The following is a 23,301-nucleotide window of genomic DNA, read 5'->3' as shown; positions in this document are numbered from 1 at the left end:
AACCCAGCTTCCGCTGGGGACCGAACTCAGGTTGTGAGCAGAGCTTAGGACTGCAGTACTGCAGCTTTAACACACTGGGCCACGGGTCTCTAGAAGAGGGGGCCCCAAAGTGCTACCCATGGCACCTGCCAACACCTTTGCTGCTGCCTGCTAAGCATTCTTAGAAAGTGGGTGGAACCAGGTGGAGTTTTTGCTCAGCAAGGCTTCTGATTGGCCACGGGAGATCTGATTGTCCAGAGCGGGGTAGTAAATATCTGACACCATTTGAAATAATGTTTGAGAAGGCTGGAGACAACAGGAGAGAATGCTATTTGGATGCCCCGCCGTTGTAGGTTCACAACACAGAAGCCAAAACTAATAAGCACGTCCCATGCTGTTTCCCCCCCTGCCAATAGGAATTATTGCTCATAAGAAAGGCAGAAAATTGGTTGGATCAGACCAACATTCTCTCTCACACGGTGGCCAACCAGTTCCTCTGGATGGACAGCAACAAGGCACAGAGGTCGAGACCTTCCCCTGGTGTTGACTCCTAGCTCTGAGATTCAGAGGCTGACTGTTCATTTTGTGTTACAAAGACAGCGCTTATTTCAGAGTTAACCCTACTACAGGAACAGAAAAAGAAAATGGTGCTGAAGACCAGGCCCATAGCTACTGGGGGGGGGGGGGGAGGCCCATCCTTTCTACCCCCCTTCCCACTGTATGGCCCCTCCATCAGAGGGCCCCCAGTCTGTCCCCTTTGCTCACCACCACTCCAAACAAGTAGTAGCATTGCTGCTGGTCTTTTCGCTTTTTTCTCCCCCTTTCACCAACACAGCATGTGGAGCAAAAGGGGGGGAGAGTCGCGAGAACTCTGCCTCTCTGAGAGAGGGGCACATAAGAAAAGGGTGGGGGAAACAGAGCTGCTGTGACCGTCCAAGCGAAATGGGGGTGGGGGGTTAGCTTGTGGAACTCAAGGCAGCTTATGGTGCCGAGACCCCAGGCCACCAAACCAGGTGGCCCCTCGGTCGCCCCTCAAACAAATCCCGCTGTAGGCCCCACCAAACCTGAAATCCTGGCTACAGCCCTGCTAGAGACATTGGGAGATGTGTTTCAGAGGCACATTAAACCTGGTAGCAAGTACTTTCAGTTGGGGTTCGGCTACATACCTCTCAACTTTCAATAAAACAGAACGAACTTGCACCAAGATAGGAGTGTTGCTGGATAATGCCAACAATGGAGCGACTTTATCTCAGCAGGATGGAATCCTAAGTCACCTGTTCAACAAGCTCTGAATGACACAAACGGAACATTTGTTACCATCAAGGGAACAAGAACAAAAAGATGCGCTACTTCATAATAAATCACTGTGAATTTCACGCGGCAAATATGCCATCCCATTAACCTGCTACTAGCAATTGGCTTTTTAAATTTAGCTTTCTACAGCAACTGCTTTTTTGAGCCCCGTGGCACAGAGCGGTAAAGCTGCAGTACTGTGCTCACGCTGAAGGATTTCCCACAGTATGAGCATCTGAACGGCAGCTCTCCTCTGTGGCTTTTCAGGTGGTTGGCGAAAGAGGAGTGGCGGCGGAATCTCCTCCCGCATTCGGGGCACTTATAGGACTTTTCCAAGCTTGGGTCCTATAACGTTTTGTAAGGTCTGAGCACATAGCGAAGGCTTTCCCGCAGGTGGAGCAATCAAACGGTCTCTCCTCTGTGTGGATTCTCAGATGGCACGTGAACGAGGAACTCTGTCGGAAGCACTTGTGCCACTTGTTGTCTTTGAGCCGTCTTTGCTGGAGAGCCGTTGTGCCAGAATGGGCTGGGCTCTCTTCCAGGCAGCATCCCCTTCCTCTCTCTGATCCATTCCAATTTGCAGCTGACTCTCCGTCTTCTTGGCAGGCAGGCTTCAGTTGGCCAGGATTTTCTAGCAGAGGATTCTCCTGTTTGTTCTCGCTCGCCCACCCGTCGCCTGCCAGAACAAACACAGAAACTTTACGCAAGTCGTTCCAAAGCACAGAGGAGAAAGGATGGAATCAGAGCCTCTATATTTAGTTTTACTTAAAAACTAAATCTACCAGGCTTAACAAGACCAGTCAGACTATTATAGTACAATCCTATCCATGACCACTGAAGTCAGTGGGTTTGGAAGGGTATAACTGGCTGGCTGCCTGCTCTCCTAATCCAGGGATCGTTATGCAGCTGCATCTACTATTCAAAGGACAAGATAGGTGGGGAGGAAGAGGGGGAACCCTCAGAAAGGTTCAGGAGCTGTGCTCCTGCTGAATCTTGAGTCCTGCTAACAACAATGAATCTAATGATTGCCGGGCCAATACAACACTAAGGCAGCGTGGCAGTGTGAAAGTTGTAATGGATGTTATTTGAGTGACTGTCTCTAGAAATTGTGAAATGGCACAGAGGACGCCAGAGGCAAATCTGGTAACTGGGAGATGCCAATATTAAAAGAAGAGGTAGGTCCTCCCACAGTGTCTTTAAATGTACCTTCGAAATAGCATTCCCAGATAGACAATGGAATATCAGAAGCTAAGTTTTCACCTTGCTGAAAGGATCTACGTTCTTGCCAAATGGGACTGTCATTTTCCTCTTTAAGTAAAATGCCTAAAATGACTTCCTTCCACCTGCTCCCTCTTTTTTCGCTTAATTAAGTTCTTATACTGACATTTCAAGAGAGGGAATAACCTTCTTTCAAAAAAAAAAAAATCCTAATATCCAGCTGGTACCTTTTCTCCTGCAATGTAAACCCATTATTGTGTGAGTCTGACAAAACGGGTTCTGGTCCACAAAAGCTTGTCCAAATAACGAGTTGTTCGCCTTTATGCCACACGACATTATAATTTCCCCCCCCCTGACGCTTAGTGTGTGACCCAGTCCCTCCCTGAGTCCTGTTATCCACTTGCCTCCTGCATTTTGCACTAGGAGAAAATTCAAGCTTGCTTTCAGAGTAAGCATAACCGAGGAAGAAACTGGATGGAAGGCGCAGTGGCAGAAAGCTCACCCCCTACACGCTTACCATTAAAGAGGTTAATGGTTTTTAAATTGGGGTGGAAGAGAAATAAACTATAAGGACATATAATAATCCAAATTAAAAATCAGGTTATGAATTTGTTTGACTGGCAGCGCAGGTTAAATAAATCCAAAACTCTCCTCTTACTAATTGCAACATATTATAATACCAAACGTATATGGTGCTAATAAACAGCGCAAGTGATGCTCTGGAAAGGGATAGAGAAAACTGAAGTGCCATGACAACCTCCAGTGGAAGAGAAATAAAATCTACTGAAATAGATCAAGACTGAGACGGAAAGAGGTCTTGAGGTTGTAGTGGAAAGCTTGATGAAAATGCTGATCCAGAGCAGGAGTGGCCAAAGTGCAGGAGTGGGCGAATGAAGGGAGGGAGAGATGGAAAGAAAGCAATGTTAACTTTAAATGCATTCTCCAAGCTGCTGGCTGGCTTGGTTTGGAGAAATGATTTAAAGAGAGAAATGCCTTCTCCAAGCTGGCCATTGGAGCAGTTGGGGATTTGAGAACCACACAATATCTGTGAAAGAGTCACATGTGGCTCCCGAGCCGCAGTTTGGCCACCCCTGATCCAGTGTGTGACAGTGGTGAAAAAGGCAAACAATAGAAATTACTTGTAAAAGGACTGAAAATAAAATGGCCACTGTAGTAACGCTTTTGTACAGATCTATTGTTCTGCCTCCTTTGGAATACTGCTTGCAGGAAAAAGAGTTTGGCATCCCAGCCCAAACCTGACCCAGGAAAATCTCCAAATTCTGGTACAAGGGAGCTCACCCAGTGTGCTGGCATCCCTGCCATCCTTGGTCCCCACTTGCCTCTTCCCAGCATCCATTGGAGTTCCAGAGGCCACAGTTGTCACCTGGATTGGCATCACCACCTTAAAAGAGCAGGGAAGGCGCAGTTCACTGCCGCTCAGAGTTTATGCATTTACTCCCAATATTTCACTTATATTTATTTTACAAGATTTTATTTATTTTATTGTATCCCACCCTTCTGCCCTCACCAGAGCTGCCAAGGTAGCTAACAAATTAAAACATACATAATTAAATTGCATTTTACAACCATTAACCCCCTCCCCCCCAAAAAAACATACATCATCAAAACTATTCAAAATACATCGAAACACAGAAAGTGATTAAAATACGGAATTTGCTGCCAGAAGATGTAGTGATGGCCATAGGAATAAGCTTTAAAGGGGGATTAGAAATATTTATTTGACGGGATTTCTACCCCATCCATCCATCCCGCCAAAACAGGCTCAGGGCGGGTTCCAGTCATAAATAAAAATGTCACAATAAACACATAAAATGCACTATATACAACATACAACTTGTTAGATTCATGAAGGATAAGTCTATCAGTGGCCACGATGACTGAGGGGAACTTCGATGTTCAGAGGTATTCTGCCTCTGAATCCCAGAGCCAGGAGGCAACATCAGGCAAAGGCCTCAACCTCTGCCTTCTTCTTGGCCCTCCAGAGGAACTGCTTGGCCACTGCGTGAGACAGGATGCTGGACCAGATGGACCACTGGTCTGACCCAGCAGGGCTCTTCTTAAGTTCTTATGATGTTCAACACTGGAACAGATACCTCCTCCTTCCAAAAAAATCTGTGATGTGTGGGCTACAAAAGGCAGTGGCTAATGCTGATAGGAACAGGCTGTTGCCTGCTCCTTGCCACCATTACATGCACATAAATCTTTTCGATTTCCCAGGAGACTTCCTTACCTGTTCTTCCAGCTTCTTGCTCTCCCTCTGCTTCAGCAGGAAGCCTTCCGCCAGGGCCACCGCCTGGGCACAGCTTTGTGGGTGGCCAGCTTTGACCCAGCACTGGATCTAGTATGGCCAGGAACTGCTCCAGGGTCACCAGCTCCAGGATTTGCTCCTTAGTGTGCCTCTCCGGCTTCAGCCACTGATGGCTGAGGTACCAGAGACTGCCACAGGCCACATAGGGCCCCTCAGCCTCCTGGAAGAGGAATTCCCTGAACAGCTTTCGCCGCATGTCAGTGGCACTTGGATCATCATCCGTGGTGGTCTCTTCTCTCTCCTTCAGACACTCCCCCTCATTTCTGGTCTCTAACCTTCTCACAGCTTGGGGCCTTCGGTCAACATCAGCAGCTTCTCAGGTGTCCTTAGTGTTATCCCATCACACAGGCCGTGGTGCTTGTGGGCTTCCCCATTCTAAGCGGGTCACCTCAAGATGTTCCTGTGATTCTGAACCCTGCTGAAGCTTCTTGACATCTGGTTCCTCCTTCAGTTGCCCCCATTTCAGAAAATCCTGTTCCTCCCCAGCCTTGGAATCACAAGAGGGTCTTCCCTCTCTCTCAAGTCCTACCAGACCAAGATCCTCCATTTTGACTGCTAACAGTAGAACAGCCAAGGCCCCTTCAGCCCCTTGAATGGCAGCCATTTAGCCTTTCAGGGCAAGAACGACCCTAATTCCAAATGGCCTCTCGCTACCTCTCCAGACCCTGTATCTTCAAAAAGATTGCTGTACATTTATTTATTTATTTTAATAGGCTTATATTCCACCTTTTCCCATTACAGGCTCAAGGCGGATCACAGCAATAAAAGCTTACATATCAAAGTTAAAACACCGGTTTAAATTAACAGTAAAAACAATAAATAAAACACACCATTGGCAGACAGGGCACAGCATATCACAACCAGTTGCACTGTAATGAGCATGATGTTACCACAAGGGAGGCCAAATGATGGAATAATAGGGCACCTGCTACCTCAACCATATTCAATTTACCCAGTTGCCAGATAGCTGCCCACCTATATGCTGGTCCCACAGGGACTAACAGATGTTTCTGGGGAGTCTACAAAGCACCAAGGGGGGGGGGGGCCTTTTACAGGTGTTGTCCAGGAAATGGCTGGCTACCCTAAGATAAAAAACAAAACAGAGACATAATGAAAGCATGAAGGAAAGTTTCCCTTTGAGATCCCACATAAATACAGGCACTCATAAGGTCACTCAATCCCTCTGAGTTCTCCATTAGCAAATTTAAGTCAGTGACAGAGCAGCACAGCAGCAAGAGACAAATATTTCTGTGCTCCATGCAGAACTACAGCGTATTGATGGAACTCTCTGTCTGGGGCAGTGATGCTCTGTATTCTTGGTGCTTGCGGGGGGCACAGTGGGAGGGCTTCTAGTGTCCTGGCCCCACTGATGGACCTCCTGATGGCACCTGGGTGTTTTTTGGCCACTGTGTGACACAGAGTGTCGGATTGGATGGGCCATTAGCCTGATCAAACATGGCTTCCCTTATGTTCCTATTTATTTATTCGATTTCAATCCCACCACTCTCCCGCAACACAGGGCTCAGAGTGGCTCACAACATTTTAAAAGTTTGAATGCTACTGCTGTCACTCCAGGCAATATGAATCAAATTCTGTTGTGTGTGGATATCTGGATAACTAATTTAAATGGGCTTCAGCAGAGTTCCACCTGAGTTGCTGGATGGCCAGAGGAAATATTAACTGTTGCTGACTGTCTGCCTCTCTCAACCTAATCAACCTCACACCCATGTCAAGATATGCAATTTGCTTCCAACAGGGGACCAAAAGAGCTTAATATGAGATCTGACTGCAGGTGGTCTTCACAGCCAAAACGCCAGCTTTCTCTCCACCCCCATGATATCTCCCTTCTTTGCCATCTGATGCCCCTCTCCACTATGTAACCACAGGGTTCACCTGTGTAATTTACCCATAGGGTTGCCAATCCCCAGGTGGGGGCAGGGGATCCCCCAGTTTGGGGGCCCTCCCCCCACTCCAGGGTCATCAGAAAGTGTGTGGAGGGGGAGGGAAATGTCTGCTGGGCACTCCATTATTCCCTATGGAGACCAATTCCCATAGGGCATAATAGAGAATTAATCTGTGGGTATCTGGGGCTCGGGGGGGGGGCTGTTTTTTGAGGCAGAGGCACCAAATTTGCAGCATAGCATCCGGTGACTCTCCTCAAAATACCCTCCAAGTTTCAAAAAGATGGGACCAGGTGTCCAATTCTATGAGCCCCCAAAGAAGGTGCCCCTATCCTTCATTATTTCTAGTGGAGGGAAGGCATTTAAAAGGTGTGCAACCAGAACTCCCTTTAGGGGTCAATAATGCTTGTCACAACCTTGCTCCTAGCTCCACCCCCCAAAGTCCCCAAATATTTCTTGAATTGGACTTGACAAGCCTATTTACCCACCAGCTTCTTGCACCTACCAGCAAAAAAACCAGGGCGACCAAAATCCCCAGACACCCTCCCTGCAACTTTTTACAGGGCTAGCACATCTGGCTCGGAATTGCCGAAGTGATTACCCACTTCGGCCCAATGTAACAGATTTTGTATTTATTTACTTTGCCTATACTCCACAATAAGCAATGCAATAAAATAAAATCACACTGCACCCCAATAGTCTGTGCAATAGATCAGGCGATACCCCAGATTATAACCAATAAAGCTCAATGCACAACACCGGACTGCGCTGCCTTCACGCCGCCAGCCCAATTCCACCGCTTACCAACAGCATCCATGCAGGCGTCTAAGCGCCTCTCTCCGCTCTTGCACACAAGAAGGCGGGGCCTGAAAGGGCTTGCACCATAGAGACACAAAACATGCTTGAAACCTTTCTAAGCAACTTCCTCCCTAGCTTATCTAGACGCGCCGGTCTCCTGTAGCCATGGCAACGAGCTGGGCGGCCATCTTCCATCTCCTCCTCTCATTTCCTCCCCCCCCTAAATCCCCCCCCTCAAGTCCTCTCTAGGCGTCCTCTCGCGGGTTTTAGTCCACCGGGCTGGGTTTCAAGCGGAGCCGCAATAGGCCCGCCGTTTCTCCGTAACCATAACAACTAAAATGGCGGCCATCTTTTAGCTTGAGGGGAGGGAAAGGAACGTGGAGGGAGGAAAGATAGGGCAGGGGTGGCCAACGGTAGCTCTCCAGATTTTTTTGTCCATGCTGGTTGGGGCTGATGGGAGTTGTAGGCTACTGTTGGCCACCCCTGGACTAGGGGGTTGCATGCAGCAGTTCAGCTGGTGAAGCTCCATTTCTCACCTGGAAACTTCACCTGTGGAATTTGTGCCGATGTATTGGGCTGCTGTTAGGGTTGCCAATCCCCAGGTGGGGGCAGGGGATCCCCCGGTTTGGAGGGCCTCCTCCCTCTTCAGGGTTATCAGAAAGTGGGGGGAGGGGAGGGAAATGTCTGCTGGGAACTCTGTTATCCCCTAGGGAGATTTATTACCATAGAAAATCATGGAGAATTGATCCGCGGGTATCTGCGGCTCTGGGGGGGGGGCTGTTTTTTGAGGTAGAGGCACCAAATTTTCAGTGCAGCATCTAGTGCCCCTCCCCAAAATATCCCCCAAATTTCAAAACGATTGGACCAGGGGGTTCAATTCTATGAGCCCCAAAAGAAGGTGCCCCTATCCTTCATTATTTCCTATGGAAGGAAGGCATTGAAAAGGTGTGCTGTCCCTTTAAATGTGATGGCCAGAACTCCCTTTGGAGTTCAATTATGCTTGTCACAGACTTGATCTTGGCTCCATCCCTAATGTCTCCTGACTCCACCCCCCAAAGTCTCCTGACTCCACCCCCAAAGTCCCCAGATATTTCTTAAATTGGACTTGCCAACCCTAGCTGCTGTAGATGACTGAGGAAGGCAATGGCAAATCACCCCATAAAAAGTCCTCCATGAAAACGCGATGCGACGTCACCCGAGTCGGAAACGACTGGTGTTTGCACAGGATTTTTGCACCTTTACCTTTAGTGGGTTGCTGAATCTACGAAAGCTCCTTCTTCAATAGATGTATCTGAGGAAACATGCGTGCACACGAAAGCTTATACCAGGAATAAAACTTTGTTGGCCTTAAGGTGCCAATTTGCTTTAAATAAATGTCGTTAGCCATCGGACGTTGGTTTTATTTTGTAAGGGGTGTAGGCTGTTTTTAAAGTATCAGGATTCTGATGGAATAACGTTGGCCAGCTTGAAGACTCTGGCTGCAATCACACACACACAAACACAATAATGAACTTTCAATCCACTTTCAGTGCATTTTACAACTAGATTTTACTGTGTGAACTGGCAAAATCCAGTTGGAAAGTGCATTGCTGTGTGTGATTGCAGCCTCTGTCTTTAGTGTGCAGGGAATTAATGGTTGCGAACATGGGTGCAATCAGTAACCCAATAAGACACTGAGAAGCCTTCAGGATTAGACTTGCCACATAAAGTTTGGACAACAGGCCAAAAGAATGCAAACAGGTTTTGGCAATTGTGCAGGCTTGATGCTTAAATGGGACAAAATACCAGGGCCTGAATGCAATTGTGATGCAGCCCACCAAACTACTTCGTATCTGTCACAGGAATATGAGCATCGTGCTTTCCAGAGAGATGTGAGAGAGATCTCTGAACTCACCCCAGCTGTAATTGAGTGGGTTTAATATTTAGGGGGACCAGCCAATCAGTCTGCATACCCATTTTATCAAATTGGTTAAGTATTTTGTAGTATATGCTTCCTGTGTGTAACTTTGACGTATGAAAAATAATAACAGACACTTAGAATCATAGTTGGAAGGGATCTCCAGGGTCATACAGTCCAACCCCCTGTATAATGCAGAAAATTCACAAATACCCCTTCCCCTAAATTCACAGGATCTTCATTGCTGTCAGATGGCCATCTTGCCTGTTTAAAAACCTCCAAGGAAGGAGAGCTCACCAACTCCTGAGGAAGCCTGTTCCACTGAGGAACCTCTCTAACCGTCAGGAAGTTCTTCCTAATGTTGAGCCGGAAACTCTTTTGATTTAATTTCAACCCATTGGTTCTGCTCCTACCTTCTGGGGCCACAGAAAACAATTCCACAACATCCTCTATATGACAGTCCTTCAAGTACTTGAAGATGGTGATCACATCACCTCTCAGCCGCCTCCTCTCCAGGCTAAACATGCCCAGCTCCTTCAACCTTTCCTCATAGGACTTGGTCTCCAGACTCCTCACCTTGGTCCATGGAGGTCAGTATTGTCCACTTAAACTGGCAGCAGCTTTCCAGGGTCTTTGGCAGAGGTCTCTTTCATCACTTTCGGCTTGGCCCGTTAAAAAAAAAACCCTGGAGATTCCAGGGATTGAACCTGGCACTTTCTGCACACCAAGCAGAGGCTCTACCACTGTCATAGGATCTCAGCAAAGGGGTCCAGTTCTGTAATTCTGTCTGGCTTAAGCGGCAATATGGGACATCTGTGGCATAAAAATTCACCACTTCTGAACAAAGATTCAGCAGTGATGGGAATTGTATCAGACTGTGGTTGTTATTAAGTGGGAAATAATATGTTCCAAAAAATGTATTTATTTTATCGGGGAAGCTAGTGGTTAGAGCGCTGGACCAGGTTTGAATCCCCACACTCCCATGGTGACTTGAACCTGTCAGACTAGGGCTGTAGCTGGGATTTCATTTTTGGTGGGGCCCACAGCAGGATTTGTTGTTTGGGGAGGGTGGGGGGGGGGCATGTGTTTTGGCAGCCCAAGGCTCCGCGCACTGTAAGCTGCCTTGAGTTCCGCAAGCTAACCCCTCCTCACCAGGGCAGTCACAGCAGCTCCGCTCCCCCACCTCCTTTCTTATGTGCCACTCTCTCAGAGAGACGGAGACCTCTTGAACTGAAGTTGGGTGCTCGGAAGGCTGGCTGCAAGAAGAATTGCACATTTATACCCCGCCCTTCTTTCTGAATCAGAGACTTAGAGCGGATTACAATCTCCTATATCTTCTCCCCTCAAAACAGACACCCTGCGAGGTGGGTGGGGATGAAAGGGCTCTCACAGCAGCTGCCCTTTCAAGGACAACTCTGAGAGCTATGGCTGACCCAAGGCCATTGCAGCAGCTGCAAGAAGACTCCCCCCTTTTTGTTCTGCATGTTGTGTTAGGGAAGAGGAGAGAAAAAAAGCAAAAAGACCAGCAGCAATGCTACTACTTGTTCAGAGTTGTGGTGAGCAAAGGAGACAGACTGGGGTCCTCCAATGGAGGGGCCACACAGTTGGAGGGTTTGGGGTTTTTTTTTTAAAGGATGGGCCTGCCCCCCTAGGCCCCATTGCAGCTACGGGCCTGTATCAGACACTCTCAGCCTAACCTACCTCACACAGTTTTTGTAAGGATAAAACAGAATGATGTAAAATGCCTGGGTCTCTACTGGGGAGAAAGGAGATGCACAAAAACCAAACAAATAAATTCAGAGCATCGGGTTTGCTATAATTAAAATTTACACCAATGTCCAAGATCCCCATGGAAGTACCTCAGGCTTATTATAGTTTCACGGGTCCAAATTATGAGACTATATTCATTTTCTTAATCTAGTTCTATAATCCAGGTTTCAACAACAATCCTACAGCCTCAAAAGCATTTCTTCACATTACATCTACTAGAAATGCAAGGTCAAGACGGGAAGCTGTGTTAGTCTTTCGGTAGCAGTAGAAAAGAGCAGGAGTCCAGCAGCACCTTAAAGACTAATAAAATACCCTGCTACACATTTTGTGACTGGGGAAGGCAATGGCAAACCACCCCGTTAAAAGTCTGCCATGAAAACGTTGTGAAAGCAACGTCACCTCAGAGTTGGAAACGACTGGTGCTTGCACAGGGGACTACCTTTACCTTTTTACACATTTTGTTAGTCTTAAAAGTGCTACTGGACTTTTTGTTTTTTTTTCTGCTAGAAATGTAAGAAAATGTCCCAATTAATGAGCACACCTTCAAAGAAAACTGCTCTTTAGTTACATCCCTAATCAAAACAAAAATATCTTCTGGGAGTCTGATGAGGTTCCCAAAACCCCTTACAAGAAATAAACCAGCTGAATTAAAGGAAATCCCATTTTTATTCCCACAACAAACAGTTTCTAAGATTTCCTCGCAGCGTGTATTTTCTGATGCGCAATAAGGTTTGAACGTAACCTGAAGTTTTTTCCGCATTCTGAGCATTCATATGGTTTCTCGCCTGTGTGAATCCTCAGGTGTCCAGTAAGAAGAGTGCTGACACCAAAGGTTTTACCACACTCAGGGCATTTATACGGTTTCTCTCCAGTGTGAACTCGCTGGTGCCGGCTGAGCTGCTGGCTCACAGTGAAGCTTTTCCCACATTCCAGGCATTTATAAGGCTTTTCTCCCGTGTGAACACGCTGATGAGTAATAATCTGTGAGCTGTTGCAGAACCGTTTGCCGCAATCCGGGCACTGGTATGGTTTCTCCCCTGTGTGGGATATCTCATGCCTAATCAGGTCTGAGCTCACGCTGAAGCCTTTCCCACAGTCTGAACACTTAAACGGTTTATCTCCCGTGTGGATTCTCTGGTGGTTTTTAAGGTGTGAGCTCTGGCGGAACGCTTGTCCGCATTCCATGCACTTGTACGGTTTTTCCCCTGAGTGGGTTCTTTTGTGTTTAATGAGCTGTGAACTGACACTAAAACTTTTCCCACACTCATGGCATGGGTATGGTTTTTCTCCATTGTGGGTCCTTTTGTGTGAAATCAAGTTGGACCGCAAGGTGAAGGATTTCCCACAGGCCGAGCACTCGTATGGTTTCTCTCCAGTGTGGATTCTTTGGTGCGCAATCAGACCGGTGCTTCGGCTGAAGCTTTTCCCACACACGCTGCAAGTCCTCTGTTTCTTGCCTTTCAGAGGTGTCTGTTGGGCCCCAAGTTCATGGAGTTCTAGCAAGATTTCTTTTGCGTTGCTGCCACTGTCTTCTGGATGGCTTCCCAGCTTTACCTCTGAATAAACTGGAGAATCTGTTATTGCAGGCAGGTGTCGAAAATATATTTCCTTCCCACGAGACTCCACAGACAAAGGGTTTCTCAGCAACAGCCTGCCCTCCTCTTCATCCCCACTCAAGCATCTTACGTCTAGAGGGCCAAAAAAGAGACAGATTTCTGATATGAATTATTTCCAGCACTGGGAAGAAAAGGAACTTCAGAATTCCAAATAAAACTTATGCTTCCATTTCTGCTGGACCTAGTTCTCATCCAAAAAAAGTCGGTTCAGAGATGCAGATGTTCTCTCAACGCGTTGCTAGCTAATATTGGCCGCGTTTCACAATAAATTGCTTTTTCGCGAGCTGACAATTCAAAGGCCTGCTGTGGTGTCCAAGGACCTCCACAAAATCCTTTTGTGTTTCTTTCCAGGCAACTTCCAAACCGACCTTTTTTGGGTGAGAACTAGGTCCAACAGAAATGGAAGCACTGGACGCCTGAAAGGGAATTTAAACTTTGAAGCGCCATCCGTTATCAGAATTTGGATTTTGGCTTCTGTGGGCTATTGGTTCTGCCATTTACCTTGAACCTGTTCAGTTTTGTGAATATCGTATCTTTTTTAAGCATTCCACGTTCTGTAGGTGTGCTTGTACCTGAATGAAAATGACTGACTTAACTGTCATTGAAGTTTTATTTGGAATTCATACTTGGAATTTTTGTACTCCATCATACTTTTACTGTGTGACTGCTTGTGATTGTTACGCAGCTTGCCTTCAGTCACACAGTGGAGATCCTGATGCTTTAGTGCCAGCTTCATTTGCATAGCGGAGAACCCTTCGCTATGGTTCCAAAGCACCATTTAAAAAAAAATCTGCACAGCCAATCAAATCTCCAATTGCCAATCAGAAGCCATGCTGGGCAAAAGCCCCACCTAGTCCTTGTCCTGCCCACTATCTGAAGTCTCAGCAGTCACCATGGCACAAATAGGGCCCCAGGCTGGGGATCCTTGGTTTGGAGAAAGAAGACGACGACTGCAGATTTATACCTTCTCTCTGAATCAGAGACTCAGAGCAGCTTACAATCTATCTTCTCCCCCCACAACAGACACCCTGTAAGGTGGGTGGGACTGAGAGGGCTCTCACAGCAGCTGCCCTTTCAAGGACAACTCTGTGAGAGCTATGGCTAACCCAAGGCCATTCCAGCAGCTATAAGTGGAGGAGCGGGGAATCAAACCCGGTTCTTCCAGATAAGAGTCTGTGCACTTAACCGCTACACCAAACTGGCTCTCAGAAATAGAGCCAGACAGCCAGAAATCCCAGAATGCCCAGAGAAGTTAAAAACAAACCCTTCCCCTTGAAGAGCAATCACCTTGTTTGACTTCAGGACGCAACAGCTTCTCTCCGCTATCTGAAGGAGCTCCATCTGCCTCAGGAGAAAGGATGGCAGCCACCTGAAACAACTGAGAGGACTGGTTGTCATGGAGACTGGAGGAACACAAGAGGGCAAGTGGTTCAGGACTGCATAGGGTACAGGGAGGGCTGAGATCAGGGCTTTTTTTTTTTTAGCAGGAACGCACAGGAATGCAGTTTTGGCTGGCTTGGTGTCAGGGTGTGTGGCCTAGTATGCAAATTAGTTCCTGCTGGGTTTTTTCCTACAAAAAAGACCTGTGCAAAACAATAGTGGCTTCAAGGGGTGTGGGCCTAGTATGCAAATGACTTCCTGCTAGGCTTCCTTAGCCTGCCTCGGCGGGGAGGGCGGGGTATAAATAAAATTTATTATTATTATTATTTTCCTACAAAAAAAAGGACAGTGGGGAGGGACGGTGGCTCAGTGGTAGAGCATCTGCTTGGGAAGCAGAAGGTCCCAGGTTCAATCCCTGGCATCTCCAAAAAAGGGTCCAGGCAAAGAGGTGTGAAAAAACCTCAGCTTGAGACCCTGGAGAGCCACTGCCAGTCTGAGAAGAGGATACTGACTTTGATGGACCAAAGGACTGATTCTGTATAAGGCAGCTTCATATGTTCATATGTTCAAAAAAAGCCCTGGCTAAGATTATGGTGTAATTCAGCTGGGTGCCAAATGCGGTAATTTGGTCAGGGGTGTCAAACTCATTTGTTATGAGGGCCGGACCTGACATAAATTAGACTTTTGGGGGCCGAGCCATCTTGGGCTGGGCCATGTGTGTACCTATTTAAGATTAGGTAGCAGAGATATAAACTTTATAAAGGACACAGACATAATTAAAGATTTTTTTAAAAAAAACCTTAAAATAAAACATGTTTGAAACATTGCCACTCATTGGCCTTAAAGGTGCTTTCTTTGTATCTCTCCCATGGGATACAGGGAACTGGGCAAAGGAAACTCTGGCTCTTTCCTTCTTTTCCCAGGGGACCAGGAGGAGGAGGAGCCTCCACCAATAGAAGGAAGAGAGGCTTGGCTCAGTAGTTCTGCTGTGTGATTGAGAGAGCAAAGCAAGCTCTCCTTCCTCCCCAAGGGAGGAGCTTCAACCAATGGAGAAAATCAAGGTTTTGCTTTGGAGCTCCTGTGCAATTGAGTGAGCCTGGCAAAGCAAGTTGTGATGCAGAAGGAATCTAGAGGGAGAAGGAAGCAGATGACAAGTTGCTCGGGGGCCCTCCAAGGGGCCTCCAGAGGCCTGATTTGGCCCCTGGGTCGCATGTTTGACACCCCTGGTCTATGTGTACTTTGTGAGATGTTCATCCCCTTTACGTAGGGTTTTGTTTCAGGTCAAGATGTTTATTATGCCATATTTTGAGTCGTGTTAATGAGAGTCATTTTGATATGGAGGATGGGTAAATTCAAATGATCTCAAAACCAGAAAAAAAATCCCTACTTCTGAGAGGAGCCTGTACTTCACTCAGCATCCTCAATATGCCTCGACATATATATATTAAAAAAAAATTGCCACTGTGTGACACAGAGTGTTGGACTGGATGGGCCATTGGCCTGATCTAACATGGCTTCTCTTATGTTCTTATGCCTGGTTTTCTGTTGCTGCCATTTTGGTTTTAATGAGGAATTATTTCATGGAGGCTCCCAGTCTGAACTCTATTGGGAGCTGACTCCCCCTCGTGGGGTTCGTTGGGGTAGTTTATCGTGAGGGTTTAATCTGTCACACTGAAACAAAACAGAATTCCAGCAGCACCTTAAAGGTTAATGAAACATATTCCAATATGAGCTTTCCTGAGTCAGAGCTCCCTTCCTCAGATTCAAGAAAGAAAATTGGAAATTCAGGCCCACCTATGCTTCATCTACTTTGACTCATGAAGATTATATCTTGTGTTTAATTTTGTGTTAAGCAGTTTAATACTGAGTTACTATAAATTGTAAACTACCAGAGACAGGGCCTTCTCGATTGCAGCCCCCTGCTGGTGGAATCAACTGCCAGAGGAAGTGAGGGCCTTGCAGAACTTTGCGCAGTTCTGCAGGGCCTGCAAGACGGCTCTCTTCTGGCTGGCGTTTAACTGACATGGCGCCTGTATTTCAGGGAACTGGAAGATATGCCATTGCCACTGAAATAGCACCAAACTTATATTCTGTTCTTAACTGTTTTAACTATTGAATATTTTGTCTTACTGTTGAATGTGTAATTTTTAATTCTTATTGATTTTAACTGTATGTTGGGATTTTATGCTGTGAGCCTGCTTCAATGAGGAGGGCAGGATATAAATAAAATTAAATAAATAAATAAATTAGTATTTGACAGCATACCTTTACTGATGAGGTTTTTTAAATTGAATCTGTATCCTTACCTTATTTAATAAGCAGTTTCAGAGTCATACTGTGTACCATTTTTATTCCTGTTATGTTTTGGCAGCTTTATGTGTGTATATGAGTCTTGATTTTCTATTTCACACTATTTTGTAACTTATTTATTTCTCAATAAACTGTTTTCCAATAAACAAAAGATAGAAAGAAAATCATTTCTCCCCCTTCTACAACTTTCTTTAAGTAAGGTAAATGATTTTCTTCCTTCCTCTTGTATCTGAGGAAGTGAGCCCACAAAAGCTCATGCTGGAATAAATTTGGTCAGCCTTTAAGATTCCGCTAGAAAAGATGCTCTCTTACCTGTCCGTCAGGTCTCCCAGCCTTTTCTTGCTTCAACAGGAAATCCTCAGCCAGGGCGACCGCCTGGGAACAGGTCACTGGTTCGTGTTCCCTCACCCAGTTTCGCATCTCTGATGGCAGGATGGCCAGGAACTGCTCCAGAATCAAGACCTCCAGGATCCACTCCTTGGTGTGCCTCTCCGGCCTCAGCCACCGATGGCAGAGGTACCAGAGTTGGCTGCATGCCTCGCAGGGGCCCTCAGCCTCCTGGTAGAGGAACTGCCGGAAGTTCTGCCGTTGGGACTCCATGACGGCAGCATCTTTCCTTGTGGCCTCAACCTCACTCTCATAAGCTGCCCCGGAGTCTGAGCAGCTATAGGCCTCCTCACCTTCTCCAGCAAGGCCTGGATGGAGGTGGCTTGCCCCGTCTCTTTGACTATTTCCCCCTTTGAGTGAGGACAGACAGGCCTTGGTAACATTGCTTAAGACAGGCTTTGGCCTTTCCCATCCTGAATTAGGCAACTGCACCTCCATTGGAAACTCTTGCTGTGTAGGGTCTTTGCCTTCGACAACATCCTCTGGGTTTCTGCCAAGCACCTTGTCCACTTTTGATTGCAGTCTGTCCAGCTCCCTTATAGAATTTCCTGGCTCTGCCCTCAGTGCTTTTGGCACTTTGACCTGGGGATCTACCTGTGTCATTTCCACCTGCTCCATTTCCTCTCTGTTGCGATGCAAGAACATCTTTGGCTCCTTCCACATCAGCTCTTAATTCACTCTTGCAAGTACCTGCTTCACAGAGGACATCTGATCTGATGAGACTTGCCTGGGGAGGGGGGGTGGGCTATCAAGCCGATCAAAAGTCTCGAATCCCGCAGAGTGGATGGATGAGCGATAGCTAAGGATGTACAATATGAAGATGTTAACGATTCATTTACCATTTTACTTACAGCAAACCCTCATCCCACAAAGGAAGAACCTAAAAATTGCTACGAACGTTTTCATAGAACTTAACAACAGCTGCCAGAAATGTTGTCACATGCAAAAGTATTTTGTTTATCTCTGAGTAACCACGATGAGTTTGCTTCTGAAGAGACAAAAGTCCTAATTAAATAATGGAGAGATTAGTTTAGCTCTCAGATCTGAAAATTTCAGGCAGTCAAAACAAAATACGATCCACAGAACAGATTTGGTTGTTGCCACCAATAATTTCAGAGTCTAATCTGAATATGGAATTCCATTGAACCTTCCCAACCTCAGCCTTGAAGGTAGGATATTCCAATGCACAAATGCCTTCTTAAGCTGGTCAATGAGGTGGGGGGGGGGGCTTCAAGAGCCACACAATATGTATGAAACAGCCATGTGTGGCTCCTGAGCCGCAGTTTGGCCACCCCTGGTTTATATCAATAAGCCTGGCACTGTTGGCCTTGAATGGGGCTTTTCATATACCCTACCACAGTTGTTAAGTTGTATGCCAACTAGGGGGACCTCTGACAGATCATATAACTGTTCCATAGAATCACAAAATTGGAAAGGGCCTCCAGGGCCAACTAGCCAACCCCCTGCACAATGTAGGAATTTCACTCCAACAACCCCTGCTCCTTTCCCAGAAGATGGCAAAAAAACCTCTCCAGGAGCCCTGGCCAAACTTGCCTGGAAAATATCGCTTCCTGACCCCAAATGGCAATCAGCCCAGTTTCCCAGCCTGTCAAGATCATCCTGTATCCTGACTCTTTCTTCTACTGTAGAAGACGACTGCAGATTTATACTCTGCCCTTCTCTCTGAATCGGAGACTCAGAGCGGCTTACAATCTCCTATATCTTCTCCCTCTACAACAGACACCCTGTGAGGGGGTGGGGCTGAGAGAGCTCTCACAGCAGCTGCCCTTTCAGGACAACTCCTGCGGTAGCTATGGCTAACTGAAGGCAATTCCAGCAGCTGTAAGTGGAGGAGTGGGGAATCAAACCCAGTTCTCCCAGATAAGAGTCCACACACTTCAACACTACACTAAACTGGCTCTCATATTTGCTACCCCTTCCAATTTAGTATCATCTGCAAATTTAATAAGCATTCCATGTAATGCAACATCTAGTTTCCAATAGGTGCCCACTCCCTCCACAGCTTTAATGCCAGTACCTCACAAAGTAGAATTTTTGTTTACAAGACTCCGCAGCTTAGAGGGAACATTGCTCACAAGGCGTTTGTTGTGGGGCAGGAAGGTATTTATTATTATTTATTATTTATTTATTAATTTCATTTATATCCCGCCCTCCCCCACCTTGGCAGGCTCAGGGCGGCTAACAACATTCCAAGGTAAAGGAGATTGTGAGCCACTATGAGACTCAGAGTGAAAGGTGGGATATAAATCCAATATCATCGTAATCTTCTTTTCTGCAAATTTGTCTTATCCGTTTTTGATACCATCACAACATCCTTTACATTATAATGAAATAGTGAAGTGGGGAGGTGCATTCCTAGCAGGTTAGTGGACCTCTTGACCAGCCACAATGGAGTGCAGGATGCTGGGCTAGATGAGTTTTTGAGCTGGACCAGCAGGGTTGCTCTTGATTTCACTCTGCTTTCAGACGACACAGGGCAGCCCTATATGCAACAGGTAGAGTTGCCAACTCCAGGTGGGAAATTCTTGGATATTTGGGAATCAATTGTGGGGAAGGCACAATTGGGGGTGGGGGAGTACTCAGAGGGAAATAGCCCATCCTCTGGAGCTATCATTTTCTTCTGGGGAACTGATCTCTGTAACTGGAAACTAGGTATAATTCTGGAGGTCTCCAGGACCAACTAGGGTCGCTGGCTCCAGTTTAGGAAATTCCTGGAGATTTTTTTGGGGGGTGGAGCCTGAGTAGAGCAGAGGTTTGAGGAGAGGAGGGACCCCTTCCAAAGCAGTCATTTTTCCTGGGGAACGGAGCTCTTGCTGCCTGGAGAGCAGGTGGAATCCCAGGAAAGCTCCAGCTACCACCTGGAGGCTGGCAACCCTAGAATGGGGCCGCTCAAGAGGTCTACATTTTTGGGGAGGGAGGGAGTGGGGTACCAAAAAATGAAAGGCACCCCCAGAGCTTGAATTCATGCAACCAGACCTCCAGCTCTGCGCACCAGTTCTGTGACTCTGTTCCCAATCCCAACTGAAATGGATTTCCCTTTTTTAATTTTAAAAAAAATGTCTTTTTTTAAAAATGCACTTCATCCCCGGACACCCCCCTTCCAATTCTCCCTTTGCAATCTCTCCCCGCGTTTTCCCCAGACCCGCAAAGCCTTCACCTCTCTGCTGTTGAGCTGCAGCAATGCTCCCCCGGCTTGCTGTTCGCTTCCCTTTTTGGCCGGAAAGGACTGCATTATCCAACGCCCACCCTCAGTGTTTCCGGCCTATCTAGGAATCGTAAATGTAGATTTAACCCTTCAAAATATTAGAATAGAGGAAAAACGCGGTAGGCACCTTAAAGATTTAACAAAAATTGGTGGCGGGGCTTTGGTGAGTCACAGCTCACTTCTTCAGACACAGCTAGAATGAATTTGCTACATCTGAAGAAGCGATATAGAAATAGGGTTGCCAAGTCGAATTCAAGGAATATCTGGGGACTTTGGGGGTGGAGCCAGGAGACATTGGGGGTGGAGTCAGAAGCAAGGGTGTGACAAGCATAATTGAACTCCAAAGGGAGTTCCAGCCTTCACATTTAAAGGGACAGCACACCTCTTCCCTCCATTGGAAATAATGAAAGATAGGGGCACCTTCTTTTGGGGCTCATAGAATTGGACCCCCTGCTCCAATCCTTTTGAAACTTGGGGGGTATTTTGTGGAGAGGCACTGGATCCTATATTGCAAATTTGGTGCCTCTGCCTCCAAAAACAGCATCCCCAAAGCCCCAGATACCCGCAGATCAATTCTCCATTATTTCCTATGGGAATCGTCTCCACAGGGAATAATAGAGTTCCCAGCAGACATTTCCCTCCCCTCCCCCCGCTTTCTGATGACCCTGAAGAGGGAGGAGGCCCTCCAAACCTGGGGATCCCCTGCCCGCACCTGGGGATTGGTAACCCTATAACAGAAAAGACCAAGAGTCCAGCAGCAGCACCTTAAAGACTAACAGTTTGTGGCAAGCGATGAGCTTTGGTGAGTGACTGCTCACTTCTTCAGATACCCTTCCATGGAGATAGATCAAGATAGATAGCCGTGTTAGTTTGTCTGTAGTGGGAGAAAAAGCAAGAGTTCAGGATAGGGTTGCCAAGTCCTGGGGACTTTGGGGGTGGAGCCAGGAGACTTACCCATTCCCTAAAATAAATAAAAATACAGCAGTGCAATTCCCCTGAATAGTCTTCATTTCCTTGTCCCCAACACCAGTAAATGAAAGTGAACTCACGCTAACAAAGCAGCCAAAATAAACAGTTTGAAAGCACACACTTTTGTGATCTCACTGGGGCTTTACGCACAGGAGCTGCTGTATTTCCAACCAACTTCTTCATACTAACACAGGCAAATGAGAGAGAGATGGAGTTTTCCTCCATCCCATAAGAAAGGAAAGGCCCCCTGTGCAAGCACCAGTCATTTCCGACTCTGGGGTGACGTTTCACAACATTTTCATGGCAGACTTTTTACGGGGTGGTTTGCCATTGCCTTCCCCAGTCATCTACACTTTCCCCCCAGCAAGCTGGGTACTCATTTGACCGACCTCGGAAGGATGGAAGGCTGAGTCAATCTTGAGCCGGTTACCTGAAAACCCAGCTTCCGCCGGGGATCAAACTCAGGTCATGAGCAGAGCTTCGGACTGCAATACTGCAGCTTTAGCACACTGCACCATGGGGCTCTTCTCCATCCCATAAACAGGTTACTATAAAAGACATCTGAAATGAATCCAAAAAAGGAGCATAGGCACACATTTCTCAAAGCAAAGCAAGCAGAGGCATTCCACTCTTGCTTTGTTCTCTCTCACACATGTGGCTCTGCTGCTGGCCCCTGTCAGAACTGGGAACTCCTGATGCAGCTTTCACTTCCTGCTCAAATTTAAAGGTGCACACACACATTTTAAGATGCAAGGTGTTTGCAAGGTGCTTCTAAATCTGCAGAGATCTAAAGGGTCATGGTAGCTGCAGGGGTGGGTTTTCCCCCACCAGCCAGCTGGCTGGGGACAGGGTGGAGCCTGGAAAACTGGGGGTTCCCCTGCTGGGAATGGGGGTTTGGGTAGCCTAGGATATAGGAAACAAATCCAGTAGTGGTTTAGTTCACACTTTGTACAGAAAGTCAGCTTAAAGAGAGTATAAGGAGGCAGGGATATGATTCACCAATTCCATCCACATCTTTTATTCTTCCCCCCAGCTAAAATGATTGTACTCTTCCACCATCTTATATGTTTCCGTGTAACTCAGTGTGGTTTCAAAGTATGCCTTAACCTTTCCCCAGTGTACAAACTTGGCAGGGTCATGGCTTTGAACCTGTAACAGGCCTGTGACAACCACGGGCACCATTCACAGGGAGGCTTCCGCACATTAGAAGTCTCTAAAGAACTAACCTGCTTGTCAAGATAGATTTAGGCGGATAGCTGTGCTGGTGCTAGACACAAATCTGACATCTAGAATCACAAAACTGAGAAACCTACAAGAGAACATTTCAACCACCCCCCACCTCCGGGCACTCAATGGGGGGCCTAAAAGTAGCTGTTTTATTGCAAAAGAGTTTCAGAAACAGACTGGAATGGGAGATTGATGAATTACACATTATTACAACACTCAGGACAATGGAACCCCCAGGACTTAACAGAGATAGTGGATTCTTATCCCACTATGCATGCTAAATCACTTGGTCCTCACTTATGCCTGGAATTGAACTTTGTCAGTTTTGGAGGTGCCACTGGGCTCAAATCTAGTCTTCACATCTGTTTGTTGATTCTTGTATTTGTAAATTAATTTGCTGGTATTCACAGATTTTACCAACTGCTTTAATCCAAACTCAGCTACGCATATTACTTATGCATCTTGACTCTAACTAGCCCTTCCTAAAAACCAGCACACACACGCACACACACATATGTAAGGCTTTAGGATTTTTTTTTTTTTGCTGGAAAAGTGTGCATGCACATGAAAGCATACACCCAGAATGTTAGTCTTAAAGGTGCCACTGGACTCAGATTTTGTTCTGATTGTCAAAAGAGCTCCTTCATGAATGGCTCTTCTTGGTAGAAACAAGAAGATTCAGAAAGTGTATTATCTGCCAGGGTTGCTCTTGACAGAGTTGCTAACAAGCCTGGAGAAAACAAAATGTCCTGTCCATTTACCAGAGATTTAACAGGCCGCTATTCACCAGGTGATGTGATTCAACTCCATGCCATGAAAAGCTCTACCTGCCCATTTCCTGTACTATACTTTAAGCCTCTTGGTGTAGTGGTTAAATGTTCTCATACTTTAAGCCTGTTTGGTGTAGTGGTTAAGTGTGTGGACTCTTAGCTGGGAGAACCAGGTTTGATTTCCCAGTCCTCCACTTGCAGCTGCTGGAATGGTCTTGGGTCAGCCATAGC

The 23,301-nt window shown here is 46.6% G+C and overlaps 2 protein-coding genes across 3 annotated transcripts; both read right to left on the bottom strand.

Annotated features, from left to right (window-relative positions):
* Positions 1–1,189: 1,189 nt before the first annotated feature.
* LOC132571341 (zinc finger protein with KRAB and SCAN domains 1-like) lies at positions 1,190–7,717 on the bottom strand. The gene is made up of 4 exons (XM_060238147.1): positions 7,525–7,717; positions 5,795–5,901; positions 3,790–3,892; positions 1,190–1,948 (listed from the first exon to the last, which is right to left on the bottom strand). Exons 3-4 carry the CDS (start codon positions 3,884–3,886, stop codon positions 1,536–1,538), a joined length of 510 nt encoding a protein of 169 aa, XP_060094130.1. The 5' UTR covers positions 3,887–3,892; positions 5,795–5,901; positions 7,525–7,717; the 3' UTR covers positions 1,190–1,535.
* A 4,115-nt stretch (positions 7,718–11,832) lies between these two features.
* Positions 11,833–21,725, bottom strand: LOC132571278 (zinc finger protein 397-like). Of its 2 annotated transcripts, none has more exons than XM_060238040.1 (4): positions 21,504–21,725; positions 16,804–17,677; positions 14,089–14,179; positions 11,833–12,873 (listed from the first exon to the last, which is right to left on the bottom strand). In XM_060238040.1, the coding sequence occupies exons 2-4, from the start codon at positions 17,539–17,541 to the stop codon at positions 11,873–11,875; spliced, it is 1,830 nt and encodes a 609-aa protein (XP_060094023.1). In that variant the 5' UTR covers positions 17,542–17,677; positions 21,504–21,725; the 3' UTR covers positions 11,833–11,872. The 2 variants fall into 2 exon arrangements, with proteins under 2 accessions (XP_060094023.1, XP_060094022.1); XM_060238039.1 differs by lacking the exon at positions 21,504–21,725 and adding an exon at positions 20,057–20,136.
* Between the last annotated feature and the right edge of the window lie 1,576 nt (positions 21,726–23,301).

Source organism: Heteronotia binoei, chromosome 5 (assembly GCF_032191835.1).
Source record: "Heteronotia binoei isolate CCM8104 ecotype False Entrance Well chromosome 5, APGP_CSIRO_Hbin_v1, whole genome shotgun sequence".
Lineage (NCBI taxonomy): Eukaryota > Metazoa > Chordata > Lepidosauria > Squamata > Gekkonidae > Heteronotia > Heteronotia binoei.
This window is presented reverse-complemented; position numbering and strand designations above follow the sequence as displayed.

What these genes read in the sequence shown, in the direction of transcription:
- LOC132571341 (XM_060238147.1), bottom strand. Translation starts at nt 3,886, where the DNA reads ATGCCAATCCAGGTGACAACTGTGGCCTCTGGAACTCCAATGGATGCT. An exon ending in CAGGGATGCCAGCACACTGG is followed by an intron (nt 1,949 to 3,789) that starts GTGAGCTCCCTT and finishes TTGTTCTGGCAG; the next exon opens with GCGACGGGTGGGCGAGCGAG.
- LOC132571278 (XM_060238040.1), bottom strand. Translation starts at nt 17,541, where the DNA reads ATGTGGAAGGAGCCAAAGATGTTCTTGCATCGCAACAGAGAGGAAATG. An exon ending in CTGGGAGACCTGACGGACAG is followed by an intron (nt 14,180 to 16,803) that starts GTAAGAGAGCAT and finishes CAGTCCTCTCAG; the next exon opens with TTGTTTCAGGTGGCTGCCAT. An exon ending in GCGTCCTGAAGTCAAACAAG is followed by an intron (nt 12,874 to 14,088) that starts GTGATTGCTCTT and finishes TTGGCCCTCTAG; the next exon opens with ACGTAAGATGCTTGAGTGGG.